Source organism: Henckelia pumila, chromosome 2 (assembly GCF_033568475.1).
Source record: "Henckelia pumila isolate YLH828 chromosome 2, ASM3356847v2, whole genome shotgun sequence".
Lineage (NCBI taxonomy): Eukaryota > Viridiplantae > Streptophyta > Magnoliopsida > Lamiales > Gesneriaceae > Henckelia > Henckelia pumila.
Window position 1 is genome coordinate 125,540,315 of NC_133121.1, and position 27,844 is coordinate 125,568,158.

Sequence of the window (27,844 nt, forward strand, 5' to 3'; positions counted from 1 at the left end):
TTCAACATAGATTTTCATAGAGTTTTAAAAATTCAAGTGGTATTCAATCTTGACTTTTTAAAACTCTATAAAAGTCAAGTGGTATTGAAAAGTTATATAGATTTTCAATGAATTTTACCAAAATCTTTATGTACAAATATTCAAGCAGTAGGTACCATAAAAAAAAGTCTAGAATTTTCTTCTCATCACACCAAAGATTTGATAGATTTTTAAAAAAACGTTTAGGGTTCTACAGAGAGTTCTCTTCTCGCCACCTTCTTCTCTCCATTGTTCCAGTCTTCTTCCATCCAAAGGTATGAAGAAATTATTTCTCCTTAATTTTATCACTCATCGTCAATCTTTTCTGTTATTATGTTGGTTACCTTTTTTTTTTTTTTTTTTTGAAAATATTCGTTACTTTATAAATCGTCGTTTTTGATATCTCATGAAATCAAATACACTAGTGCCAAAAATTTTACCACGTATTAAAAAATTTGTAGCACTTTTTTTTTTGGGTAATTTGTGATAACTTCAAAACTAAACAATAAATTTTTTGTTCAAAGTATGTAGCCGAGGAAGTGGGAGAAATATTATGAATTTCATGATGAAGAAGCCAAAAAAAAAACAAAAAACAGATCGAAAAGCATGTACCTTGATGGGTTTGTTGATGGAGAAAATATGATAGTATCTCAGATTTTCTTTCTGCTATGAAATATGAGTGGCCGAGAGTTTGTGAGGATTTTAACTGGTGCCATGTGGGAGAAATTAGTTTTAGGTAGTACAGGGTTGTACTTGAGATGGTATGTCTAATGTTTCTGTATACTGGTTACCATGTGTTTCTTTGTTATTGGTGACAGTATTTAACAGTGATTGGTGATATCTTCCATGTTTATCTTGATGTGATTCTGAGATTCATGTAAAAACTGACTTGTACAATATTGAAGAGAGCCTTTTTAGCATGGTGATGATGTCCATCTTTACTTGCCAACCTTGCATTTGTTATAACTTGCATCAAAAGAGTTTATTTGATTAATTAGATTTACTTGTAGAATCCTTAATTTCGTCGTCTGTCGATTTACCTCTCCATCAGACGACTTATCTCTCGATTATGTTGAAAACTCTTCTCCTCCAACCACAATCTGCTATCCAATCCACTTCTTGTCTTAAACATGAAAACTCTGCATACATGTTAAAATTTGGGTGCACGAATGAGAACAAAAAAGGGCTATGGAGACATGAGGCAAATAGAGGTTCCAGGTTGTGTTGTGGGTGATATTTATAGTGGGTGGACACCACACTAATAATGTTATTGTTTCCTTATTTTTTTGTTGATTTTTTTTTGTTTTCTTCTAATTCTATTTTCTGTTGCGTCTTTACTCCCGTACTCATTTTGTCTCGTGCTTTAGCATTCTAAATCTTCTGTCTGAAATTGGTGCTCAATCTTGTATTTCATATTTGTAGTGTTTTTTTTATACATGGGTGGAGTATTTTAGTCTAACTATAAGCAAAACAAGTGGGAATCTAAGCCAACTCAAAACTGGTGGTTTGAGATGATGCTAACAAGCATCATGTTTCATTCCAACATTGAAAATCATGTCTCATTTACACAAACTGGGGTCACCAGATAAAATAATCTTCGAATTGTATATGTATGTTTATTGATCTGATTGTTAGTAAAGTGTCCATTTTTAATTAATTGCATTTTTTTAGAGATAATATGGTGGTGTGTGACACGTGTCCCGCATCTATTGCTTGTATTAAGATGGTGATTCTTGATCCATGTCGGCTAGTTATGTTAATTTATATTCAATTTTCAGTTTACATTGATAAATCTAATTTGATTTGATAAATCATTTAATTTGTTTAAGCTCTCCCAGAAAACATTTCATTCATTGTATAAAATAATTATCTTCATGCATAATATATGTAATAATTTATATTTCATTTCTTTAAACTGAACATAGGCATCGTTTTCATATTAATTCCGAAAGGGTATTTATTTGTTATTTTTGTTTGATAAATACTTTCAATTATGTTATAAAAGAAAATGAAGTTAGCTGAGTGTTAGCTAACACACTATTGGAGGGATCAAAGCTTGCCTTCTTGTACCTATTAATAGTAGTCCTAACACTGCATCCACAAAATATATGTGTTAAAAATAGAGTCGCATGTTTGATATACAATATTTTAGATCGAAATGTTTTCTATCGTAGAAAATGAGAGATTCACAAGCAAAGTATAATTTGTGGACGACTGAAGAGAGCAATGAATTGCTTAAACTCATGGTTGATGCTGCTATGCAAGGGTGGCATGATAAGAACGGGATGTTGAACAAACGAACAGTGGAAAAAAATATACTTCCTGCTCTTAAGGAAAAAATTGGGTGTGAAAAAACTTTTGCACAATATCAAAGCCGTTTGAAGTGGTTCAAACAACGATACAGTAACTATTCTAAGCTTATAAGTCACAATTCTGGATTTGGATGGGATCCTGTGACAAAGAAATTCACGGCTAGCGATGAAGTATGGGATGATTATTTTAAGGTGAGAGTATTTCTAGTTAAATAATAAATTTGCATTTCATATTATAATTAGAACTAATTTTTAACACTCATTTATTTTTTTTTCTCAGTCTCACCCTAGACATGAGTATTATCGGTCCAATACATTTGACGATTATGAAGATTTGAGAATTGCAGTTGGAAATGGAACTGCTATTGGAAAATTCTCAAGTGTTGTAGGAGATGATGCTGATGCGACAACATTTGAGATAGAACAACACAGAGGCACTAGTTTATTAGATGATCTCGTGTTTGATAGTGATAATGGTGCATTCATCCTAAACGATGGACAAGAATCTTCATATCAGCCTACATTTATTGAGGACATTACTTTGCCATTGCCTTCTCAACCAATGAGCTCAAAGGTTCCTCCAGCCAGCAAAAAACGAGACAGAACTGATTTTGAATTAAAATCAAGAACGTCAAAGAATATTGATCCAGATGTTATGCAGAAGCTTTCTTGCAACCTTGAAAAGGCTGCTTCTAAGATTGAATCGATTGGTGCTGTCGATGATAATTGTTGGGATGCAATTAAGGAAGTCCCAGACTTGGAAAATCGCACTCAATTCATAGTACTTGACTTGCTTAATACCAGAGCAAAAAAGATGGTTTTCTTGAAAATGACAATTGAAGAACGTTTGGAATGGATAAAGTATAAATTGGAGTGATCGAATGCCGAGTTTGAATTTTTTCTCAATATGTTTTGGATTTTTTTCTTAGTTATTGATCTAGTAGATCATGATTTTGAGATTTTGAATTGTTTATATAATTTTAGATTGTTTATCGAACAAATTTTATTTGATATGCATGTGGATTTTTTTCCATGAATTCATGGAGATTTTTTAATTTAATCATTTTTTTTATGCCAGGAAGTTTATTTAAATGTCAAAATTTTTCCTCGATTGATCATTTATCTAAAATTTTTATACAATTATTTATCTAGTATTTTTTGAGTTTTTATTTATCTAGTATTGATTATTGATAAAAAGTGTTATTATATATGAGTGAAAAAAAATATTACTCATTGACAAAAAAATCATGAATTTAAATAAGGTGGTTGATTAATTGTTTTTGAAAATTAATAAAAAAAATTTATAAGCATAAAAATTTATGATAAAAATTTTATATGAAACAATTAGGATCAAATAAAATTTACAAAACTCTACAGAAAAAAGTCAACAATAGTCTATAAAAGTCATTAAAAGTAGTCCATGAACTCTACAAAAGTCTATGACTAAAGTCTTGAAAAAAGTCAACAAGAGTCTATAAAAGTCATTAAAAATCCATGAACTCCACAAAAGTTCATGACTTTAAAAAAGTCATTAAAAGTTTTTAAAAGTCTTGTTTGAATACACCTACCTAAGACACCATCAATTTTTATATGGTGCCTAAACTTTAATAAATAGTAAAGTAATAGATGACATAACTGCTTCTATTTTTTTAAATAAAAGCATATTGAAAACTGAGCTTATTTAGAGCATTTTTTAAAGGGTTAATTGTCAATCACTCCCTAAACCAATTTATAACTTATTTATAAATTCCTACATAAATAAAACTTACTTTCAACTCCCTGGAGAGAGAAACTTTTGTTTATAAATATCAATTATACCCTTATCTCTTAAATTTCTTAAAAAAAATAAAATAAATAAAAAAAATAAATAAAAAAATAAGAGAATGGATAATAATAAAAATAAAACCAACCCAAATAGTATATATATAAAAATTCAAATTAAAATCAAAGAACATAAACCATATCATATACATGCTTATGTTGATACAGGAGCAAGTATGTGTTTAGGAAGCAAACATATACTTCCAAATCATTATTGGAAGAAATATGATAAAGAATTAAAAGTTCGAATAGGAGATGGATCAATAATCATGCTTGATACAGTAGCAGAAAAATTAAAAATAGAAATTGAGGAAACAAAATTTGTAATACCCATTATATACCAAATAGAATCAGGAATGGACATTATAATAGAAAATAACTTTTTAAGAGAATATCTTCCTTTTACACAATTTGAAAATCACATAACTTTAAACAAAGGATCATCAATGATTTATATTCCTAAAATACGAACAGCATTTCGTGTAGGAAATGAAGGATTTACAAAGAATTTTCATAAACGAAATACAAATCCAATAGAACTAAAAATAAAAAATATTTTAACAATTAATCATGAAAAAGAAATCATGAAGAAATTTCATGATATTTGTTCTGAAAATCCTCATGACAAAATTAAGAAAATAAAACAATTCATTGCTTCAATTTAAAGACCCTAATATCACAATCCGTGAAGCACCAAGAAGATGCAACATGGATGATGTAAAAATATTCGAAAAAGAGGTTCAAGAATTACTAAAACTTAAGATAATCATCCCAAGCAAGAGTTCACACTCTTCACCAGCCTTTTATGTCAGTAAGAAAGACACTGATAAGAAAAGAATGATAATTGATTATCGAAAAATGAATAATGCAACAATTATGGATGGATATTACATCCCAAACAAGAATGATTTACTATCTTATATAGTAGGAATGAAATATTTCTCCAGTTTAGATTGTAAATCAGGATTCTGGCAAATTCAGTTAGAACCACAAACACAATTACTTACATCATTCAGTTGTCCAAAAGGACAGTATCAATGGACTGTATTACCTTTCAGACTTAAACAAGCACCAGGTATCTTTCAAAGATATATGGATAAATCTTTTAAATCATATGTAGATTTTTGTTGTGTTTATATAGATGACATATTAATTTATTCAAAAACACTAGATCAACATTATAAAGACCTCATGACAGTATTAGATATTTGTCATAAAGATGGAATTATACTTTCTGAAAAGAAAGCACAATTGTTTAAAACAAAAATAAATTATTTAGGATTACAAATAGAAGATGGAAAACATTGTTTACAACATCATATACTTAAGAAAATTCACGATTTTCCTAGTGAAATCAAGGATAAAGATCAATTAAAAAGATTTTTAGGATTATTAACTTATTCTGGAAATTACATTAAGAAACTTGCAGAAATCAGAAAACCTCTTCAGGTAAAAAACTTAAACAAGACTACAAGTGGAAATGGTCTAAAGAAGATACTAATTATATAGATACTATTAAAAAAAAATAATTAGTAATCTTTCTGAGTTATATTTTTCTTTCAATAAAGATATAATAATAATTGAAACAGACGCTTCAGATGAATACTGGAGAGCATGTTTAAAAGCTTATACAGGAGAAAGAAATTTAGAAGAACTTACTAAAACAGCTACTAGAATAAATAAAGAATTATGCAATTATACATCACGAACTTTTCAAGGTGCACAATTAAATTATCATTCAAATGAAAAAAAATTATTATCTTTAATATTCACAATTAGGACTTATGAAATTTATCTTATTCCTAAACCATTTTTAGTAAGAACAGATAATATGAATTTAACATATTTCAAGACAAAAAAAATATCAATAAATGCAGGGAGAAATGCAGCAAGGCTAATTAGATGGCAATTGGAATTGAACCATTATCAGTTCGAAATCCAACATGTCAAAGGAACGGATAATTTATTACCCGACGCATTAACCAGAGAAATTCATCCAAATTATACTATCCGTAGTAACGGAATAACAAAAGAGATCCTAAGTGATCCAGAAAATGACCACGAGCCATCCGAACATGCCTTAGAAAGCATGGAGAATATAAATTGATGAAATGAGATTTTATATTCAGAGACATGAATTATTTTATGACTTTCAGTCATTCGAACATGCCTCAAAAAAGCATGGGAAATATAAATTGATGAAATGAGATTTATATTCAGAAACATGAATTACTCTATGAGTAAAGACAATCAATCTCATTTATGAAGATTGATTCAATTCTTGCAAAAGAATTTCATAAATGCAATGATACGCATAATAAAACTATCCGAGTTACTCACAAAAAAGAGTTAAATTTCTAACCAGTATAATATATATATATATATATATATATGTTTTATTGTGCAGGATGGAACAATTAAATCAATTAGAAGAACAATTGATTGACATAGATGAAGAAATTCAGATTCTTCAACAAAGAAAAAAGAATATAAAAGGAAAAATTCAGAGGATTAAAGAAAAGATGACAACATCATCATCATCATCCTCACCAAAAACTCCAATCAAGTTAGCAACTCCATTTAACAAAATAATGGAGATGAATGAAAAACAGTCAGTGGTCACAGCCAACACTGATAACCAAGAAAAAGAAAAGAAGAAAGAACCGGTGGTCACAGCCAACACCGAGAAAAATAAAAAATAAAAAAGAAAAGACGTTTAAAAGTGCCCTTGAAGCAAGAGAAAGAAAGATGGTCAATCTGCGACCACAAAAGCCAATTTTTGAAAAAACAAATTTTCCAGAAAAACTCAAGACTGAATTCTTTGAAACACTAAACTATTTAAGAATAGCCAAACCATTTGCAGAATCTTGGCTACAAACTTGTGACACACAGAGCATATCAAGAGGAAGAACACTGCAAGGTGCTCCAGCGCATGAAGTCGCAAGATTCTTTTCAAATGGATTATTAAGTGGATTGAAAGTCAGTCCCAACAATCAAGAAATAAAACTATTTTCATATCAGTTGAGAAATAGTATCATCCAGTTCAAGAAAGCAGTCTTTAAGGACGATCCAGTATTAACATTGAGTATTCACTCAACCCTTCCAGATTAGGATGATAACAAATTCTATCAACCAATGGTATATATTCAATGTCGAAAACAAAAAGACAAGTTCTTATTCGAAGGATCAAATGAAGAGAAACCAGTAATAGATATCTCAACACTTCCTGAGATAAGAATAAAGACATTGATTGACATGATCTCAAAGACAGGAAAGATTGATGGAAACTCAAAGGTTAAAATAAATTTTGCAACCAGTAAAATTTTATTAACCACTGGACACAAGGAGACAATCCAAAAGAAAGAACAAGCCATGTTAGCTCAATTCGAAGCTCCAATCTATGAAGCAAGAGTTGACATGACCCGAGAAACCCAACAAATGCTATGTCAAAAACTAAGAACAATGATTTCCACTCACAAATGTGGGCATTGCCAATCCATTCAGACAGAAGAAACATCTGTCAAAGAGGACAAACCAGCTGTCAAAGAAGACAAACCAATAAAGAAATGGTCCGAATGTACCAGTGATTCAGAAAGTGACACAATGTAAAAACAAATGAAATCGTGGACCACACCACATGTGAAAGGCATCCACTCAGATGTAAAATGAGCTGTTTTCCATTATGTAGTATGGTCCCCCTCTTCCTTTATTTTTACTACTGTATGCGTTTCTCCACGCCTATAAAAGGAGATGTTTGTGTTGAAAATGAATAAGTGAAGTTTGAGTATCTCTCTCTTCTCAAGTTTCTTACAATCTGGTTCATACAAGACGTATGAAAACTATCAGAAACTAAGAAACATAAAATCAGAAACAAAAATAAGTCTTATGGCTAATAACTAAACAAGCAGGGCGTAAGGAGGATAAGGTTGGAAACCAACCATTGAAGATTCATGGTTAGAGTAAACCTGGAGATCCATAGAGCAAGTACCAGTTGATCAAGTGATCGTTAAGGGAAAGCAAGGATTTGGCCTCTGCTCAAAACCAAGATTCATTTAAACAAGATAACCTTCCTAAATCTTATGTAGCCCTTAATTTAAAGAAATAGTCAAAATACATTAATCATGTCATCATCCTTTATAAAAAATGGAAGATTGATAATAAAAAACTGGTTTGAAATAGAAGATGATCATGAATATGATACATTTTATGAATATCATTTAAATACTTCTGATTTAACCATATTCGAATCAATTTATCAACTAAAATTTGTAATTATAACCTATGAATGGAACCAAACTAATCTGAAAACATTTATTTGTTATAAATGAATCAGATCTGTAAAGCCATGAATGAGAAAATTCATAAGAATTTGAAGAATTCCGCAACCTGGTATCAGAGCCGTTAAATAAAGCAGATTATTAATATCTGGATTAACTTTAGATATTGAGATTAAAAATTTATTTGATAAAATAATCTTACTAAAAGATTTACGTCAAATAGATCAATTATGAAATAAAATAAAAGATCTCCAAACCTTTTATTTCAAAAATCATAAAAATAACATTTTTCAAGCAACTGGAAAATGATAATTCAAATTTCTGAAAACGATGAAATTGAAGACATAACAATATGTTATGAATAAGAACAAACTTTGTTATCGAAATCCGATCAACAAAAATAAAATAATAAAAGTAACAATTTTTACTAAATGGAAAATGTATGAAAATACAAAAATGAATATCTTTAATTTATATTCTCAAAATATAAATTTTGATATAGAAAATTGTGAAAACAATTTGAAACATCTTAAAAATTGTCAATCTTCAATTGATAGTTTCAAAGATTTTTAGAATTTATTAGAACAGATAGATTCAACAAAAAGGCTTTTAAAAACCTTAAGAAAATTAAGAAGTTCTATCATCTGTTAAAATGACAGAAGTAACAATTCCAAATCAAAATAGTCAGATTGATGAATCTGAAGAGAACCAAGAGTATAATTTGAATATTATATTTAATCTCGATCAGAATAAGTTTGCTGAGATACAGAAAACAAGATTTTCTAATTCAAAAACAAATCTAATAGACCAACCAGGAATATTAAGTAAGATTTCAAATTTTATTAATCCTAGAAAAAATTTAATTTATTATTCGATTCGTACAAAAGAACGATCTTGTAAAATAAATAACGAATCAAGGTCTAATACTCTGAAGTTATACAACTCAAGATAATTATACCATCATGGCAAAAGCCAGTGAAAAAAAACGATCTGAACTGAAATATGTTCACATTGGAGGAATCGAAATAATAGTATCAGCTCACTACCGAAAAGGAATAGATACACCAATTGAAATCACAGTTCGTGACAAAAGGATACGTAATTTTGAGGATTCTATCCTTGAAAAAATTGAAGGAAACTTATGTTACAAAAAGATGAAATTTTGTATTTATCAACAATACAATATATCTCTTTTTGATAAAAACATAAATGACGTTTTAACATTAGATTATTATTTTTATAGAAATAATCTTATGTTAACAGGAAACCATCCGATCAATATAAACTATGTTGTCGGTTTAGCAATAAGTAACAATTCTCAAACAGGAATAATTTCAACAAAACCAACTATTTATGTTGAAAGAATGTTTGAAAATATTACAAGAATTGAACACCCTCAAAAAGCATTTATTGAAGAAATAAATCCCTATAAAAGATGGAGTTCAGATGACCTTCAAATCACAAAACAGTCTGTACCAAGAAGATCATTATCATTTGCTAGAATTGATGAAGATATTCTTGAAAAGATTGGAACCATGAATCAAAATATTCTTAAAATTAAACAAACTATTGTTAATGAATCAACCTCATCGCAATGACGTCCTTAATAAAATTAGAAAAAGATCTATGAGATTTAAAAAATAATATCAATAAGATCAATCTATCAATACAAGAAATAGAGAAGAATTTCAAAGAATATATTAATTTAGCAACGACTAGATTAATAATTGAAGAGAAAAGACATAGTAATGAAATATTAAACTATCTTAAAGAAGTTCTTCCAATAGATAAAGAAAAAAGGAAAATGGAAGAAGAACCACCATTCAAAATTGAATCATGGTATAGAAATCCCCTTAGTTATGGCAAACATAAGTATAGAGATGTTTAGTGAAACAGACTCATCTGATTTTGAACAAATAGGAGTAAATACAGAAGAATTATATCATTCACATCAGGAATCAGAATAATACAGAGATATGGATATTTCAGAATCAGAATCTGAAGATGATTCTAGACCACGATTAAATCTACGAACGAATGTAGAAGGTAGTGGCGAAGAGATGATGAAGAATTTAAATATAATAGAGACCAATACTCTGGATCTTATAAAGATGTTAGAGATATTCTTAGAGAATCAAAAACATCAGGATTTGTGAAACATAATATCTTAGATTTAGGTTGTTCAATAGCCAAAGAAAGAAAATCAAAGATAGATCATTGGGCAAATGAACTATCAGTACAAATTCAATTAACACCATTATTAGACAAAAATGAGAATATTCAAGTTTTAACTCATGTGATGATAAAAATGACATTGGTAGGAGCAGTAAGAACTTGGGCTGAAAACCTAGTAATTACTAATCTACCACAAGGAATGATAGGACATCGATATTTCGAACTATTTGTTGATGTCTTGTACCAAGAATTTTTAGGAGTTTCTAATAATGATGCTAATCTGGTAGCTAAGAACATAGAACAAAATAGAGCAATTTTTATTCTAGATAATATTAAACTATGCAATTTATGTTATCTAGAAGAATTTATATGTGATTATGAAACAACTATTATAAGTTAATAGAAGCTGATAAAAAAGAACATTATAAATTAAGTATTTTTAATAAAATATCTAATATACCAATAAATAGTAAAGATGAATTCTTAACTAGCGCTTATGCCAAAACACTAGGAAGAGCTATTAAATTCATTAAAGATGTTATAACAAAGAAATGTCATGAAGTAACATTAAATAAAAGAATATTCAGATCTTACAAACAAAACAATAAACTTTGTTGTGACAAAATGAAATTCACAGTAAAGGAATATGGTTGCAAAACAAACATGTCACACAAACATTTAAAACGACAGAAACAGAATAAATTTAATAAACCTTATAAATCTTTTAATAGAAAATTTATTCCCTATAAGAAAAAGAAATTTAAAAGGAATTTCTTCAGAAAACCTTATAAAAAAAATTTTTATAAAAAAATTGATAACAAAAAACCACCTTGCCCAAAAGGTAAAGGAAAGAACTGCACATGTTGGTTGTGCAATGAAGAAGGTCATTATGCAAATGTGTTGAATCCGACATTTTGGTGATAACAAACAACAACTCATTGTATAGGAATGTGCTGCCAATCTTTTGTATTTCAGGAATCTACTACAACTCCTACCGTAACCGTCTAAACCCTTCAAGTTATCTACCGGAAGCTTGTCAACCGCCTTTGTCTCTCGATCGGTTGCAGTCACAAGCCTATCGACTGGTTATTCAAACCAGCAGAGGATAAATCTATCTACCGGTAGAATGCCAACTGCTTATCAAGATATCTCAAGACAAATACTTGAGACAAGACGTTCATTGCAAGATCTTTTATCAAAAGCAGAACCGGCGTATCAGAAGATCTGTTGACTCTTGCATCGAGACAACAGGTTGCACTAAAATGGCAAAAACGCAGAATGGCTACAGATAAAGCATTCGACCGTTTATACCAGTTTTGGACCCTGGAAGTTGTCTGCATTTAAAGAAGTGTACGATCTTCATGCAGAATCATCAATGCATTTATGAAGCATTAAATGTGCATTTAATGCAGCATCAGAACGTTCAAAATAAAGACGTTGATGATTGATCTATATAAAGGGAAGATTGCTCAAGAAGTGACAAGAAGACAAGCAACACGAAAAATCTCAATCAACTCAATCACTTGAATACTATCAGAAGTCCTCATCTGATATACTGAAGCAATACTTGAGCACACTTACAAGATCATTCACTTGCTGCTCAAATAAACCCTCGCCTACAGTTTACATATCTGATCTTCAAGGATCATCCTAGGGTTTCCAAGCCTCTCGACCGCTCTGCAGTTTGAGAAGCTCAACCGGACTGTATTCATTATTGAAGAGACTTGAAGCTACTCTGAAAGCTTCCACCAGTCTGATAAGAACTGAGAATCTTATCTGTGTAAATCTAGGAGTTTCGGATTAGGCATTGGATAAGTCCTAAGTCTGAAGTGGGTGTATTGCAAGACGTTGTAATAACCAAAGTCTTCTAGTGAATTCCTTCCTAAGTGGAAGAAGGGGAGACGTAGAAGGATTAAGCCTTCGAGCTTCCATAAATCGTGCCTTAGTCTTTACTGCATATTTATCTTATATATTGCTCATACATCGTGTTATAACTTGCTTTTGCATCACTAAAACCTCTGAACTATTTCCGCACTATTTAAGTTGTTCAAACCGTTTTAGAAGTTGAGAAAACAGATTAAGTGAACTAAACTTCACTTGATCATTTTGAAAAGAAAGAAAATAAGTTTCAGAGTGTATTCACCCCCCCTCTACCCTCTGAACCGATCCCAACAAGTGGTATCAGAGCGGGTTCCTTTCTCAACTGCTGATCTAAAGTTTTAAAATCATGACTTCTTTCAACAAAATTCCTATGTTTTCTAAAGAAGATTATGATGACTGGAAAATTCGCATGCAGGCACATCTTGCAGCACAGGACGATGACATGCTATATGTCATAACAGACGGTCCTATCAAAATCATGAAGGTCAACCCAGCTCTAACCGTTGGTGCAGGACAAATGATTGAGAAACCAAGAGCTGAGTGGACTACCGAGGACAAAAAGAAGGCCAATCTTGACAATGTGGCCCGGGACATCCTATACAAAACACTGGACAAGAACATGTTCAGCAAAATCAAGTCATGCTCCACAGCAAAGGAGATTTGGGAGAAGCTCACTCAGCTGTGTGAAGGAAATGACCAGACCAAGGAAAACAAGCTCACCATGGCCATTCAAAAATATGACAATGCCAAAATGAAGCCAGGGGAAACCATGGCTGAATTTGATGAACGGTTCAGTAGTATCATTTGTGATCTTATTGCTTTAGGAAAAACTTATACTAACCGTGAAATTGCTGTGAAGGTTATGAGAGCTTTGCCCAAAGAATGGGAGATCAAGACAGTGGCCATGAGGGAGTCAAAAGACTTAAGCAAGGTTGAACTGCATGATCTCTTTGCAGATCTCAAAGCCTACGAGTTCGAGCTCAACATGAGGACAGAAGATGAACCATCTACCTCTCAACCAACCAAGGCCTTAACCTCAACGGTGATGCATCCACCGGTCGAGGAAGCTCCAAAGAGATCAGCTGAGCAAATCAGCAACGAAGCCATGACACTCTTTGTCAAGAAATTTGGTAGATTTATGCGTAAAAACAATTCTAAATTTAAAAATTATCATAAATCGGACCATACAGACGATGGTCCTACTTGCTTTAACTGTGGCAAGCCAGGCCACTTCATTGCAGATTGCACCAAGCCTAAGAGCAATGATCAGAAGCAATTCTTCGAAAGAAGAAGGGGCAAGGAGGACAAGAGGACGTTTAGAAAAGGAAGAGACCAAAGGGTTCTAGTAGCAGACGAAAGCAAAAGCAAGTGGGCTGAGTCTGACTCTGACAACCCCAATACCGGAAGCTCTGCAGATGACATCGATGATGAAAAGGTGGAATGCCTTATGGCTGACATCGAAGAAGAAGTTGAGGAGGTATTTGACTTTGGTTCACCTGAATTTACTCACAGTGATCTAGTTACTGCTTTACACGAAATGGCTAATGAATACAAAGCATTATCCAAGGAATTCGAGGAGGTAAAGGCAGAAAGAGCTGACCTAAAAGATAAGTCAAGCGAATCAAGCTGCATGCAGCAAAAAGGGCTTGATGGTCTTAAGGTCAAGCTAAGTCTGCTGGCTACTGAGAATGACACCTTGAAAAGAGTGTTCTAAGCAACCTTGACTGAGAACAAAAAACTACTTGAAACAATTAAGGCTTGGAATAAATCTTCTGTAACCATTGACAAGATTCAAGAAATCCAAAGACCGGCACATGACAAAACCGGTCTAGGGTTTGGAACAAATGAACAGTCTATGAAATCTTGTATTCAGTCAAGCCTGGACAAAGGCAATCTTAACAAAATAAGATTTGTCAGGTCTAGCACGATATATGAACATGAAAAGTGTAGCTTTGACAAAAATCAGAAAGTATCTAATGAACGAAGCTCTAAGCATAGAGGGCTGGGAGATGTGGATCCCCAGATCTCTAATCAAAGAGGAACTTGGATTAAACCAAAACCTAATGAAAGAAGAAAGGGAAACCAATCTAATTTCAAAAGGCCATGGAATGAGTCTAACTACTCTAAGAGAAGATGGTCAAAGGAGAAGCCTTACCAGTACTTTAATTGCAGGCCAGTTCAAAAGAGGTACAGGCTAACTGATAAAGATCAAAAAGGCAAGCAGCACACAGCAACCTCACAAGCACACACATTTACTGCTTATCGACCGCACAGATTTCTGGACACACACACGGGCAAACCTGTAAGGGTGTTCCAGGTGTGGGTCCCGAAAGGGCTAATCCGACCTGGACCCTACTAGATATGGGTACCAAAAGTTCTTCACTTTTTGCAGGTACTAAAAGTCCAAACGAGCGAGAAGACCACTTCTATCAAGGACACTACCTGGTACTTAGATAGTGGTTGCTCACGGCACATGACAGGGAATCCAGAACTTCTAACAGAAGTTGTGCTGTGCAAAGGACCAAAGATCAGCTTTGGAGACAACTCCAAAGGTAAAACCGTGGATAAGGGTAAGATTATCCATGGTAACATCATTATTAAAGATGTGTTGCTTGTTGACAAACTGTGCTATAATTTGATAAGTATTAGTCAACTATGTAACAATGATCATTCGGTCGAGTTTCACAAACACACTTGCATCATCAAAAATGACAAAGGTGAGACTCTTATGACCGGTGTAAGAGACCTAAACACCTACAAGGTAAACTAGTCTTGCTCACATATTTCTTCACCTACTTGTCTTACTGCTCATCATGATAAACATTGGTTGTGGCATAAGCGGTTAAATCATCTAAATTTTAAGTCCATTTCTAACTTGAGGAAGCATGATTTGGTTTCTGGTCTGCCTGAAGGAGATTTTATGAAAGACAAAGTTTGTCCTGCTTGTCAACTAGGAAAGCAGGTGAGAGCAACCTTTAAAAATAAAGGGTGTATGTCTTCTTCCAAATGCTTAGATTTACTTCACATGGACCTATTTGGTCCTATACCAGTAAGAAGCATAGGGGGAATGGGATATGCTCTTGTTGTTATAGATGACTTTTCTCGATTTACTTGGGTCATCTTTCTCTCTTCAAAAGATCAAACTGCACCTCACCTGATTAAGCTTTTTAAACGCTTGCAAAATGAACAATCTACTGTGATAGATAGAATCAGGAGTGATAGAGGGACTGAATTTTTAAACACCACTCTTATGACTTATCTAGATGATCAGGGAATCAAGCATGAGTTGTCAGCTGCTAGATCCCCACAGCAAATGGGGTGGCTGAAAGAAGGAACCGTACTTTAAAAGAAGCAGCCAAAACTATGATTGCTGATTCAAATGTTTCTCAAAGGCTTTGGGCAGAAGCAGTTAACACAGCTTGCTATACTCAAAACAGATCTATGATTAATAAACGATTTAACAAAACTCCATATGAGATCTGGAATGGCACAAAACCTGATATTTCATACTTCAAAATTTTTGGGTGCAAATGCTTTATCCACAACAATGGCAAAAATCATTTGACAGCTTTCGATGCCAAAGCAGACGAAGGAACTTTTATTGGTTACTCAGCCGTTAGCAGAGCTTATCGAGTGTTCAATCAAAGATCACTAACGGTCGAGAAAACCATTCATGTTGTTTTTTATGAATCTACTCTTTGTACAGAACAAACTCAAGGGAGCATAAATGATCTGAGTCATAGACTGGAAAACACAAATCTACAGGAAGAGAGTGACAGTGATCCATATCCTCCAAAGAAGGATGATCCAGTTCCCTCTACCGTGTGTGATCAAACAAGGCCAGAAGAGGATCCACCGGTTGATAACGATCCTCCTGCCAATGATGATCCAGTAAACGAGGACGTTCGTCAACCAATTGATGACAACCCTTTAGGGAATTATTTTAGGTGGAACAAAGATCATCCACCTGGGTTGGTCATAGGTGACCCTTCTTGAAACGACCCTAACTCTCTAATAAATAAATATGCGGAAATTTTTTTTTTTTTTTTTATACTACTAAACAAATATATGTACATATATGCCCATACATATATGCACAGAATAAAATAATTAAAATAAATACACGACTAAATAAATAAATAATTAAATACTTAAGAAAAATGCATTCTTTTAAATAACCATCTGAGTCAAAACAATAATTAAAAATATATTGCATAAATAAAATAATTAAAATGTGTGCATGCACTAAAAATATTTAATAAAATATTCCAATAAACCTCAACCACTAAAAATATTAAAATGTATCATGACAACATGCACGGTGACTCAGAAGCTGTCACGGTCACGGGGCTACTGCAGCGCTGCTCATACGTCCTCACCACCGGTAGGAGTAACCTGCTCCTCTACGTACTCACCTGCACCATATCAGTGTAGTGAGCCTAGAGGCCCAACATGCATACTAACAAGGGTTTAAAATAATTTAAATCAATTTAATACTAATACATACATATACATGAACGAGCATGCTTAAAATTTCATAACATAACTTACTTAAATAAACATAAATAACATAATACATAACATACATAATATCATACATATTTGAGTTGTTGAGCACTTATTTTCTTAACATCGAATGGTCCTATCCGTAAGTGTGACCCATAGTGCGACTGATCAGTCTAAGAAACCATCGTACGAGGCTGGTGGCGAACCACCCATACATAAATGGCAGAAAACTGCTCATACATAAATGGCAGAAACTGCCCATACATAAATGGCCACACTACTTCAATTTCCACCTGAAATATTTTATTTTCTCAACCATAGAAATTCAATCATAGCATAAAAATTGATTTCATGAATGCATGTACTTAAATAAATTGTGTGTCCTTCATTTATATTTAATTTATTTTTTTTTAATATCATATAAATATTCAAATAACTTTTCATGCATAAAAATAATTAAATATAAACTCGGGACACACGCAAATTTCTCATGGTTTGATACAGCTGCTGGCCCTAGACATGCAAGCCCATTAACTTAAGACTTGGCCTGTAACACCCGGTATTTTTAATTACATAAATCCGCCTGCATAATTAGGATATTTAATTATTTAAATTTATGATTTATGGGTTAAATAATTATGTGAATTATTTATGCATGATTAAATTTATTTTTAAGCATTTAACCCATAATTAGTAATTTTTTTTATGATTTTTAGTATTTTTATTATTTGATCGCGTAGACGGACCGTGGACGGACGAGATGACGACTTTCCACCCAAATTATTTTATGAGCCTTTTTAGAGCCTTAAAATATTATTTTGAGTTTTATTATCTCAAAATTTTTAGTATTTAATTTTATATAATTTTAGGAGTCCTTTTTATCCAAAATTAGCCAAGATAATGACTTTTAATCACTTTTAAAAATCCCCTTAATTTTTAATTTCGGGATTTTTAATAATGTTTCAGATTTTTAAATATTTCTTTTAGAGTTTTGGTTAAGTTATATTTTATATATATATATCCTTAATTATATATTTATTTACCCTATTTTCTTATAAACCAAAACTCAAAACCTAATCTACCCCAAACCCCTTAGCCGATCACTCTTTTCCTCCCATCAGCCGTCACCCTCATTCCTCAACCTCTTCATCATCGGCCATCACCATCCAAGAAGATTTAGACGTGAGTTTTCTAGCTCGAAGGCATTCCGTCGTCGCCCCGTCGTCCCGAAGCCCGTCGTACACGTTTTTAGCTCTATCAATCGGTGTTAAGGCATGATTTTCTTCCCTTTTTAATCCTATATCAGTGTATGTATGTGTGTGGGTGTGTAGCACCGAGTCTCATTATCTTTTTGACAGCAAGTTTCGAATTCCTTCCCTTAAACTCTCGGTTTTGACTTCATGATGTTCATACTCACGTTTTTCATGTCCATGGCTAGGTGGGCTGCTGGTCCATGGTTAGAAGGGTTCCTTGGGGTCCCTAGGGTCGAGTGGTAGGGTCGGACAAGGGCTGGAATGGGCTAGGATCGGCCTGGTTCGAATTGAACCATGACTGCCGATTTTCTGCACAGATTAGGGTTTTGGGTTGCAGGGCTTCGGTTCAGTGGTTGGACGTGCATGGGGTCGGGGGCTTGGTGGAGTTCAAACCGGCAGGACCCTGGGGAGGTCCTGCCGGCGGAGCTCCGACCGGTCGTGGCCGGAGCAGGGCGGCAGCAGGCGTTGAAGGCCTGCTGCCCAAGCCTCGGCGGCCGAGAGGGATAGGTAGGCTAGGGTTTCGGATTTAGGGTTGCAAGGTGGTTCCGGGCCGGGTCTTGGGTCCGGGTCGGGTCTGGAAAGTCGTGGGTTAAGTTAGTTGGGTCCGGGTCCGGGTTATTTTAATTGGGCTCGGGTATTTTTTATTTTTAAGATTTTAAGTTAATTAGGAGTTAAATGGGCTAATTAAATTCCCAAAAATTTAATTAGTATCATTTAATTTATTTGGGCTCCATTAAATTATTTTGGGTTAATTTAATTATTTTTGGGCTTTTATTAATTTTTATTTAAATTTTTAAGTTGACCAGAAATTTTTATGGGCTTGGGAGCCCATGAAAGTTATTGGGCCTGTTATTGGGCTTTTGGGCCCATTGGGCCAGGGATAGTGTTATTGGGCCTAAGTTAGTCTTAATGGGCTTTGGTTGATTTATTGGGCCTAGAAAAGTAGTTCATGGGCTTGTATGTCTAGGGCCAGCAGTTGAATCAAACCATGAGAAATTGCATGTGTCCTGAGTTTATATTTAATTATTTTATGCATAAAAAGTTATTTGAATATTTATATGATATTAGGAAATAAATTAAATATAAATGAAGGACACACAATTTATTTAAAGTACATGCATTCATGAAATCAATTTTTATGCTATGATTTAATTTCTATGGTTGAGCAAATAAAATATTTTAGGTGGAAATTGAAGTAGTGTGACCATTTATGTATGGGCAGTTTCTGCCATTTATGTATGGGCAGTTTTCTGCCATTTATGTATGGGTGGTTCGCCACCAGCCTCGTACGATGGTTTCTTAGACTGATCAGTCGCACTATGGGTCACACTTACGGATAGGACCATTCGATGTTAAGAAAATAAATGCTCAACAACTCAAGTATGTATGTTATGTATTATGTTTTTATGTTTATTTAAGTAAGTTATGTTATGTAATTTTTAAGCATGCTCATTCATGTATATGTATGTATTAGTATTAAATTGTTTTAAATTATTTTGAACCCTTGTTAGTATGCATGTTGGGCCTCTAGGCTCACTACACTGATATGGTGCAGGTGAGTACGTAGAGGAGCAGGTTACTCCTACCGGTGGTGAGGACGTATGAGCAGCGCTGCAGTAGCCCCGTGACCGTGACAGCTTCTGAGTCACCATGCTTGAGTCTTATGATACATTTTTTTATTTTTATAAGGGTTGAGTTGTTTGGAATATTTTATTAAATATTTTAGTGCATGCACACTTTTTATTTATTTTAATTATGCAGTATATTTTTTAAATTGTAGGGTTGACTCAGATATTTATTTAATTCATAGAATGCATTTTATTTAAGTATTTAATTATTTATTTATTTAGTCGTGTATTTATTTTAATTATTTTATTCTGTGCATATATGTATGGGCATATATGTACATATTTTATTTAGTATTATAAAAAAATAAAAAATAAAAATTTCCGCATATTTATTTATTATAGAGTTAGGGTCGTTTCAGTTGGTATCAGAGCACGGTCCTTGGAGGGGTCACTACTGCTTTGCGAGCTCAGAAATCCACGCTACCGGTCTGTAAGTTTTAAATGTTTATAGTATGATTTAATTTCTATAATTTAAGTTAGCCTTAAATTTTAAACACTTAGTTATGCAAGGCGATTTACGTAAATAAATATGTGGTGGTGCAGAATGCCTCCCAGACAGGTGAATCGACGTGGGAGACCTCCACCTCCACCGCCACCTCAGCAGCACCCCATGACAGCACTGGAGCAGGCCAGTGCCACGATGATGGCGGGTATTACTGCCTTGCTGGAGCAGCAGGCTGCCCGTCCCAGACTGTCCCACGAGGAGGACGTCGCAGAGAGGTTTCAGAAGAAGGGGCCTAAGGAGTTTGTGGGGACCACCGATCCGTTGGTGGCTGAGGGATGGATTCGCTCTCTTGAGTCCATCTTCGACTATATGGGGATCACAGACGCCGACAGGGTGAGCTGTGCTACGTACATGATGCGAGGCGATGCAGCCCTTTGGTGGGAGGGTGCAGTTAGAGGGGTCCATCTACCTACACTGACGTGGGCCGAGTTCAGGCGTATCTTCTACGCCAAGTACTTCACTGAGGATGTGCGCAGTCGCATGATCCGGGAGTTCATGAGTCTCCGTCAGGGGGACAGGTCTGTTGTGGAGTACGTGAGCCAGTTTGAGAGGGGCTGTCACTTTGTGCCCATGATTGCTGATAGTCCGCAGGAGAAGCTGCGGCAGTTTGTGGAGGGCCTGAAGGCTGAGATCAGGCATGACGTGCGTATGGCAGACGTCTTTACATATGAGTCTGCAGTCAGTAGGGCCTTGCGTTCCGAGGAGGGACGGAGAGAGATACAGAGAGAGCAGCAGGGTAAGAGGCAGTTTGTGCAGACAGGGTATCAGCGACCATCTTCGCAGCCACCTGCGAAGAAACAGTCTACAGGGCCATCTAAGGGCCCGAATCAGCAGAGGCCTCAAGGGAAGCCACAGCAGCAGACTAGGGGCGGGGCCTCTACTCCAGGGAGATATCCGGTGTGTCCGAAGTGCCAGAAGATGCATTCCGGGCAGTGTCTATTGGGAGCAGGAGTCTGCTATCGTTGCAAGGAGCCAGGGCATCAGATTGCCAACTGCCCGAAGAGGCAGAATGTCAGTGGGCGAGTTTATGTGATGCAGGCTGAGGAGGCAGACCCAGATACCTCCTTGATCACCGGTATACCTAACCCCTAGAACTTTTTCAATTCTTTGCTTTTGTTTAATTGCGATTATAACTGAATGCCTGTTACATGAGTTTAATTATCAGCATGCTAGAATAAGAATTTTGTTTCTTTGTGATTAGAATTAAGGATTTTAGTGTTTTAACCTTGGGAGCATAGTGGTATGAATTGTTGGGAATCTTCTGCGTGCAGGGAGAATTCTAGTTGGAGGCAACTCCACGTTTGCGTTGCTAGATTCAGGAGCCACGCATTCGTTTATCTCCCGAGATTTTATCAGACGGATAGGCATTTCACGGAGGTTGTAGACAGTGGTTACGATGTTACCATGCCATCCGGACAGATTATCACTACCACTAGTGTCATCAGGGATCTGGCATTGGAGTTGCAGGGACACTCCATTCGAGCAGATCTAGTGGTTCTTCCATTGACTGGGTTTGACTTGATTTTGGGTATGGACTGGCTATCAGTTAATGGAGCTTCGATTGATTTCCGACGTAGGACAGTGTCAGTGAAGCCAGCAGGAGGTGAGATGTTTACTTTCTTTGCATCTCAGTCTAGCAGTATTCCTCAGATGATATCACTTGTTCGTGCAAGGAAACTGTTGCGCAATGGATGTCAGGGTTTTCTTGCTAGTGTGGTCACTACCTCAGACGTTTCTAGCAGATCTTTATCAGATATAGAGGTGGTACGTGACTATCCAGATGTTTTTCCTGACGATGTTGCAGGAGTTCCACCAGTGAGAGAGGTGGAGTTCAGTATTGAGTTGTTGCCGGATACTGTGCCTATCTCTAAGGCACCGTATCGACTTGCTCCTACAGAGATGAGAGAGTTGAAGGAGCAGATTCAGGAGCTGTTGGAGAAGGGCTTTGTTCGTCCTAGCTTTTCTCCATGGGGAGCTCCAGTGTTGTTTGTGAAGAAGAAGGACGGCAGCATGAGATTGTGCATTGACTACCGAGAGCTCAACAGAGTCACAGTGAAGAATAAGTATCCGCTACCGAGGATAGAGGATTTATTCGATCAGTTGCAGGGAGCTTCGGTATTCTCCAAGATCGATCTGCGATCTGGTTACCATCAGCTGAGAGTCAGAGATTCAGACGTGTCTAAGACTGCCTTTAGGACACGATATGGACACTATGAGTTCTTGGTGATGCCCTTTGGGTTGACCAATGCTCCAGCAGTTTTTATGGATCTCATGCATCGTGTCTTCCAGCCGTATCTAGATCAGTTTGTCATTGTATTCATTGATGACATATTGATCTACTCGAGGAGCATTGAGGAGCATACACAGCATTTGCATACAGCCTTGCAGACTTTGAGAGAGCATCGACTGTTTGCAAAGTTCAGTAAGTGTGAGTTTTGGTTGGAGCAGGTGGCGTTTCTAGGCCACATTATTGTAAGAGTGGGTGCCCAGTGAGCCAACTGTGTGGCTATGGGCTTTGTTGACTCTTTGTATAAACAATCTTTTGTTTAATATTATTTACACTTTTATGGCAATGACTTTATATTACTTCATATTGTTATATTGTGATATACTATTGTTGTTTTGATAAAGACCTTGAATATACTATAGTGTATGTAAGATGTGGTAGAACATGGAGATGTCTATCATGAAATACATCTTATAGTCACTGTATATTCTAAAACCGTTCCTAGTCGATTGAGCCGTCCGATAATAAGGATAAGGATCGCTCGAGTTTGAGACTAGCATTTGCGATGCGGAGTACCACGTTTCATTGGTAGGGAACATGGAGATGTTCGAAGCATGCAAATGGATATTCATAGGATGAATAGTCGAACTACCCTATCCGGACTTTCCAAGTGGTTATCACTTATCGAGTGGATAAAGTCCGCGGTTTTGGTTGTACACCATTAGTCCTTACGACTTGAAACATCATGGAGACTCTATATGCTAGTACTGTGCTTTGACTCGTTTACCGACTCTGAGGGGGTCATCAGGTGTCGAGATTGGGTACAGTTACGACACATATAGGAGTCAATGCATTGTTGTCAAGGATTCACCACATACTTGCGAGTGTGGATATCCTATGCGATCTGAGGAGATATTAGTGTGATAAATCTCTGGCCAGAGTAATTGATGTGATTTAAGAAATGGTTTCTTAGTAGCACATGCGATGTCACTAATTTGATCTTCAAGATGTATTGCATAGTTATCGAATCTTGAGCGACTCTCGATATACCAATGGTTGTTGATTCGATCGGGATATATGGATGAAGGGACCGTACTGTACGCTAACCAAAATCTACTGGTTCTTGTAGGCACTATCAGTGATACCTAGGGAATCATGGGGCGATGTTGCTAGGCGCTTTACCATGATTCGTTGGGCAAGTCGGAAAGTGTTGTTCCGAGTCACAAGGAGTTGTGAGCCCACGGCTAGCTGTATCCCTGAACCATTGAGGGTCACACAGTGTAATGGAGTTTTAATCCCCGTTGAGAAAGTTAAATTTAAAGAGTTAAATTTAATGAACTAAGGAGTTGGACTTCTTAAATAAGAGTAAGGGAGTAGGATTTCCTAAAATGACATAGGGATGGACATTTTTGGAAACCACTGAATTCGGATTCAGGAAAATTTATTTTGACTTTAAAACGTGCAGAAATGGTTTCTGTGCACATTGGTGAAATCGTTTCATCAATCGGAGTCACGATGAATTTTATATTAATTTCTGAACGAGCGGGCTTTGCTTGTCGGGCCCCAGCTTATGACTAATGGGCCCTAAGGTGTTAGTGGCCTGCATTATAAATAAGTTATTTCAGTACAGAAATTACACACAACAGGTCATAATTTTTGAGACAGGATTTTCGAAACCCTACCCCTCTCAAAACGTTTTCGGCCGACCCCTCCCCTCTGCCCGAGAAAATTCCGGTCTGTGATTTTGAATCGCAGTAAGGAATAACGAATCAAATTCGTGTATTCTCTTCGCAGAAAACTTCTGATAGATTTTCTAGTGCAATCTATCAGAGGGATTAAACCTCTGTTCGTGGACCTGATTGAAGGCGTTCATCGGTTCCAGGGAGAGACAACAAGAGCAGAATTGTTCTGTTGGTGTCCATTAATCTCGTTGCGAGATTTGAGGTAAAATTTATTTAATTGTTATTTAAATTTTACACACACGTAATTCAATCGATGAACGGTTGATACCCATACCATGGAAACGTTCCATGAAAAATTTTTAAACTTCCGCTGCACCGGGTATCAATCGTAATTGGTCTGGGAACTCGCCAGTTATCCAACAGTGGTATCAGAGCCAGGTTGCTCAGATCAATCGATTGAATTAATCAATTGTACAAAATTTTTGAGTCTCGGTTTTTGAAACAAAATAAATATTTTTAATAAAAAAAAAAATTTTTTTTTCGGGGGCGAAACCCGGGCAGCGATTGGATCGCTGCCCGGAGGGGGCAGCGATGGTCGCTGCCCCCAGGGGCGGCGCGGGGCGCACGGCGCCGCCCAGGGCGGCGACCGTCGCCGCCCAGGGCGGCGCACGGCGCTGCCCAGGGCAGCGCTGTGCGCTGCCCAGCGCAGCGCTGGGCGCTGCGCAGGGCAGCGCTCGGCGCTGCCCAGGGCGGCGCACAGCGCCGCCCAGGGGCGGCGCCAGGGCGACGCACGGCGCCGCCCAGCGGCGGCGCCAGGCGCCGCCAGGGCAGCAAACGTTGCTGCCCTAAGGGGGCAGCCGGGCTGCCCCGGCCCGCGCCCCGGGTGCGGGCCGGCCCGGGAGTGTCCCGGGCGGCCCGCGGGAAAAATTATATTTTTATTAATTTTAATATTTAAAATTTTATTTTTGGTCCGGTCAAAAATTGTTTTTGATTGGTTCACGAGATTTCGGATCGAATTGTTCGAGTCCGTAAATTTTAAAATTGATTTTGGATAAATTTGAATTTTTGGAAAATTTTAATATTTTATCCGTAAATTGAATTTTGAAATCAATTATTTTGGTACAATTGATGATAAGATATGATCTTATGATATATTAGATAAAATATGATTTTATTTGTAAAATTGGATTTTATAGATAAAATATGATTTTATTTGATATGGAGATAAAATATGATTTTATATGTAAAATGTGATTTTATATATAAAATATGATTTTATCTTGTTTAAATTTGAATTGCCACAGCATGTTATCCAATAAATTAATTTTGAATTAAATGTTATTGGATAAGGATGATCGATTGCCATGACCAATTTTGTAGGTGTATGTTAGGAATTTACATTTTGTCTTTATTGTTGTTGGTTTTATTAATGGGCCTGGTTTATGGCCCGATATGAATGTCATATGTAATAAAAGTGGGCTTGGTTTATAGCCCGTTCCCACCCCCTAAAAATGTATCCCCTACTTGTCATTGTTATTTAATTGTAAATACATTAGATTTAGTGGGAGATCAAGATTTGAAGATGGTGGGCCCAGCAGACAATGAAGACTGAAGAAATGTAAATTGGAAGCATATGTAATAGGATTGCATTTGCATACTGCATATTACCTAGGATTGGACTAAGACCCGTGATTGGCAACCACGGGTCAATTAGAAATGGAATCGATCATCCTATATAATATGTGATATTATGATTGTATGCATGTTTAGACATAAATTGCGTGAATCCGGCAATGCATGCAATAAATTAAATATGATGAGACAAATATTTTTATAAATAAAATCCCTCATTTTAAATATGATTTAAAATTAATATCAAGATAAATAAAGGAAATTTAAATATTGTTTAAATGTTCCTACCTTCCATCAACGGTCAATGTATGTGATGCTACCCGCGGATACGGTCCGGCTCATATTATTGGGGGGGCCCGTCCGTCGGAAAGCTGTACATTGGATCGACAAATGTTGTAAGTTGGGTGGAACTCCCATGGGATCGGCTCATATTATTGGGGGATCCACATGGCGACCGTCCATCACAACTTAATATTGATGGGTCATCTTGACATGTCACTTTAAACGGCGTCATATTATTGGGCCCTTATTGGACATGAGGTAAATACATGGGGGTTGCTTTGGAAGCAATTGGGCTCTACCTTTTGAGAATTATGGTTGGCTGATATTATTCGGGACCATAAGTTTGTCAATTGGACTCCATGTTCTCACTAAGGAAAAAGTTTCCCGTTTTCACTAGAGGGTGGTGAAATCGTTAAAATAGTGGGAGTGAGATTCATAAAATTAAATTCGCCTATTTTATGTCTTAGTAAATTGTTAAACAATCATTGATATATGTCTGTTTTTCCTTTTCAGTATTTCATACAATGAATTCGCGAAATCCTTTATTCTCGATCCTCGAACAAAACAAGCTGACTGGCGCCAACTATACGGAATGGTTCCGGAAGTTGAAGATTGTCTTAACTTCGGAGAAAATGCTCTACGTGTTAGAGAAAGCACCTCCGAAGGAAGCACCAGCTGACATAAGTCCGGAGGAATTGGCCAAACTTGATGCATGGTGTGACCATGACATCAAGACCAAATGCTATATGCAAGCCTCGATGTCTGATGAACTCCAGAGGCGATTTGAGGACACGGTGAATGCTGCTGACATTCACGCGCAACTCAAGGAACTTTTTGGGGCTCAGTCGAGGGCTGAAAGGTTCTCTACTGTTAAGGAGTTGATGACGTGCCGCATGCGTGAAGGGACTTCGGTCCGTGATCATGGGGTACGAGTGATTTGGCTCATACAGAAGTTAGCGACCCTTGATTTGGTGTTGGAGCATGAACTCAATGTGGACTTGCTGCTTCTATCTCTTCCTTCTTCATTTGATGGATTCGTGATAAATTTTAATATGAACAAGATAGAGGCCACCCTTGAAGAGATGGTCAATATGCTCGTTACATATGAATCCACACTTAAGAAGGATAAGCCAGCTTTCTTGGTGGGCTCCTCATCTTCTGCTAAGAAGGGGCCAAGTATGAAGGGCAAGAAACGTTCTGCCCCACCCAAGAAAGTGGAACCCGAGAAGAAGCAAAAGACAAAGGCTTCAAACAATGGAAAATCCAAGGATGTTTGCCATTACTGCAAGAAGCCGGGTCATTGGAAGCGCAACTGCAAGGAGTATCTTGAGCAGTTAGGAACTGCAAAGGGTATGTTCTATATCGAAATAAACATGTCACTTAATACAACTTCTTGGGTATTGGATACCGGATGTGGATCTCACATTTGCAATGATTTGCAGGTGATGACAAGAAGTCGCAGGCTTAGAATGGGTGAGACCCAGCTGAGGCTCGGGAATGGTTCCAGAGTTGAAGCTACGGCCATTGGAGATGTTTGTTTGATTTTGCAGAATGGTTTTAAATTATTGTTGAGAGATGTTTTATTTGTGCCAGATTTAATTAAAAACATTATTTCTATTTCTATGCTTGATAGAGATGGTTATTC

The 27,844-nt window shown here is 35.9% G+C and overlaps 1 protein-coding gene across 1 annotated transcript; it reads left to right on the forward strand.

The window, feature by feature from the left end:
* The first annotated feature begins 238 nt into the window (after window positions 1–238).
* On the forward strand, window positions 239–3,422 carry LOC140884752 (uncharacterized protein At2g29880-like). The gene is made up of 3 exons (XM_073291600.1): window positions 239–293; window positions 2,193–2,522; window positions 2,611–3,422. The coding sequence occupies exons 2-3, from the start codon at window positions 2,196–2,198 to the stop codon at window positions 3,205–3,207; spliced, it is 924 nt and encodes a 307-aa protein (XP_073147701.1). The 5' UTR covers window positions 239–293; window positions 2,193–2,195; the 3' UTR covers window positions 3,208–3,422.
* Window positions 3,423–27,844: the final 24,422 nt, after the last annotated feature.

What these genes read in the sequence shown, in the direction of transcription:
- LOC140884752 (XM_073291600.1), top strand. Translation starts at nt 2,196, where the DNA reads ATGAGAGATTCACAAGCAAAGTATAATTTGTGGACGACTGAAGAGAGC. An exon ending in TATGGGATGATTATTTTAAG is followed by an intron (nt 2,523 to 2,610) that starts GTGAGAGTATTT and finishes TTTTTTTCTCAG; the next exon opens with TCTCACCCTAGACATGAGTA.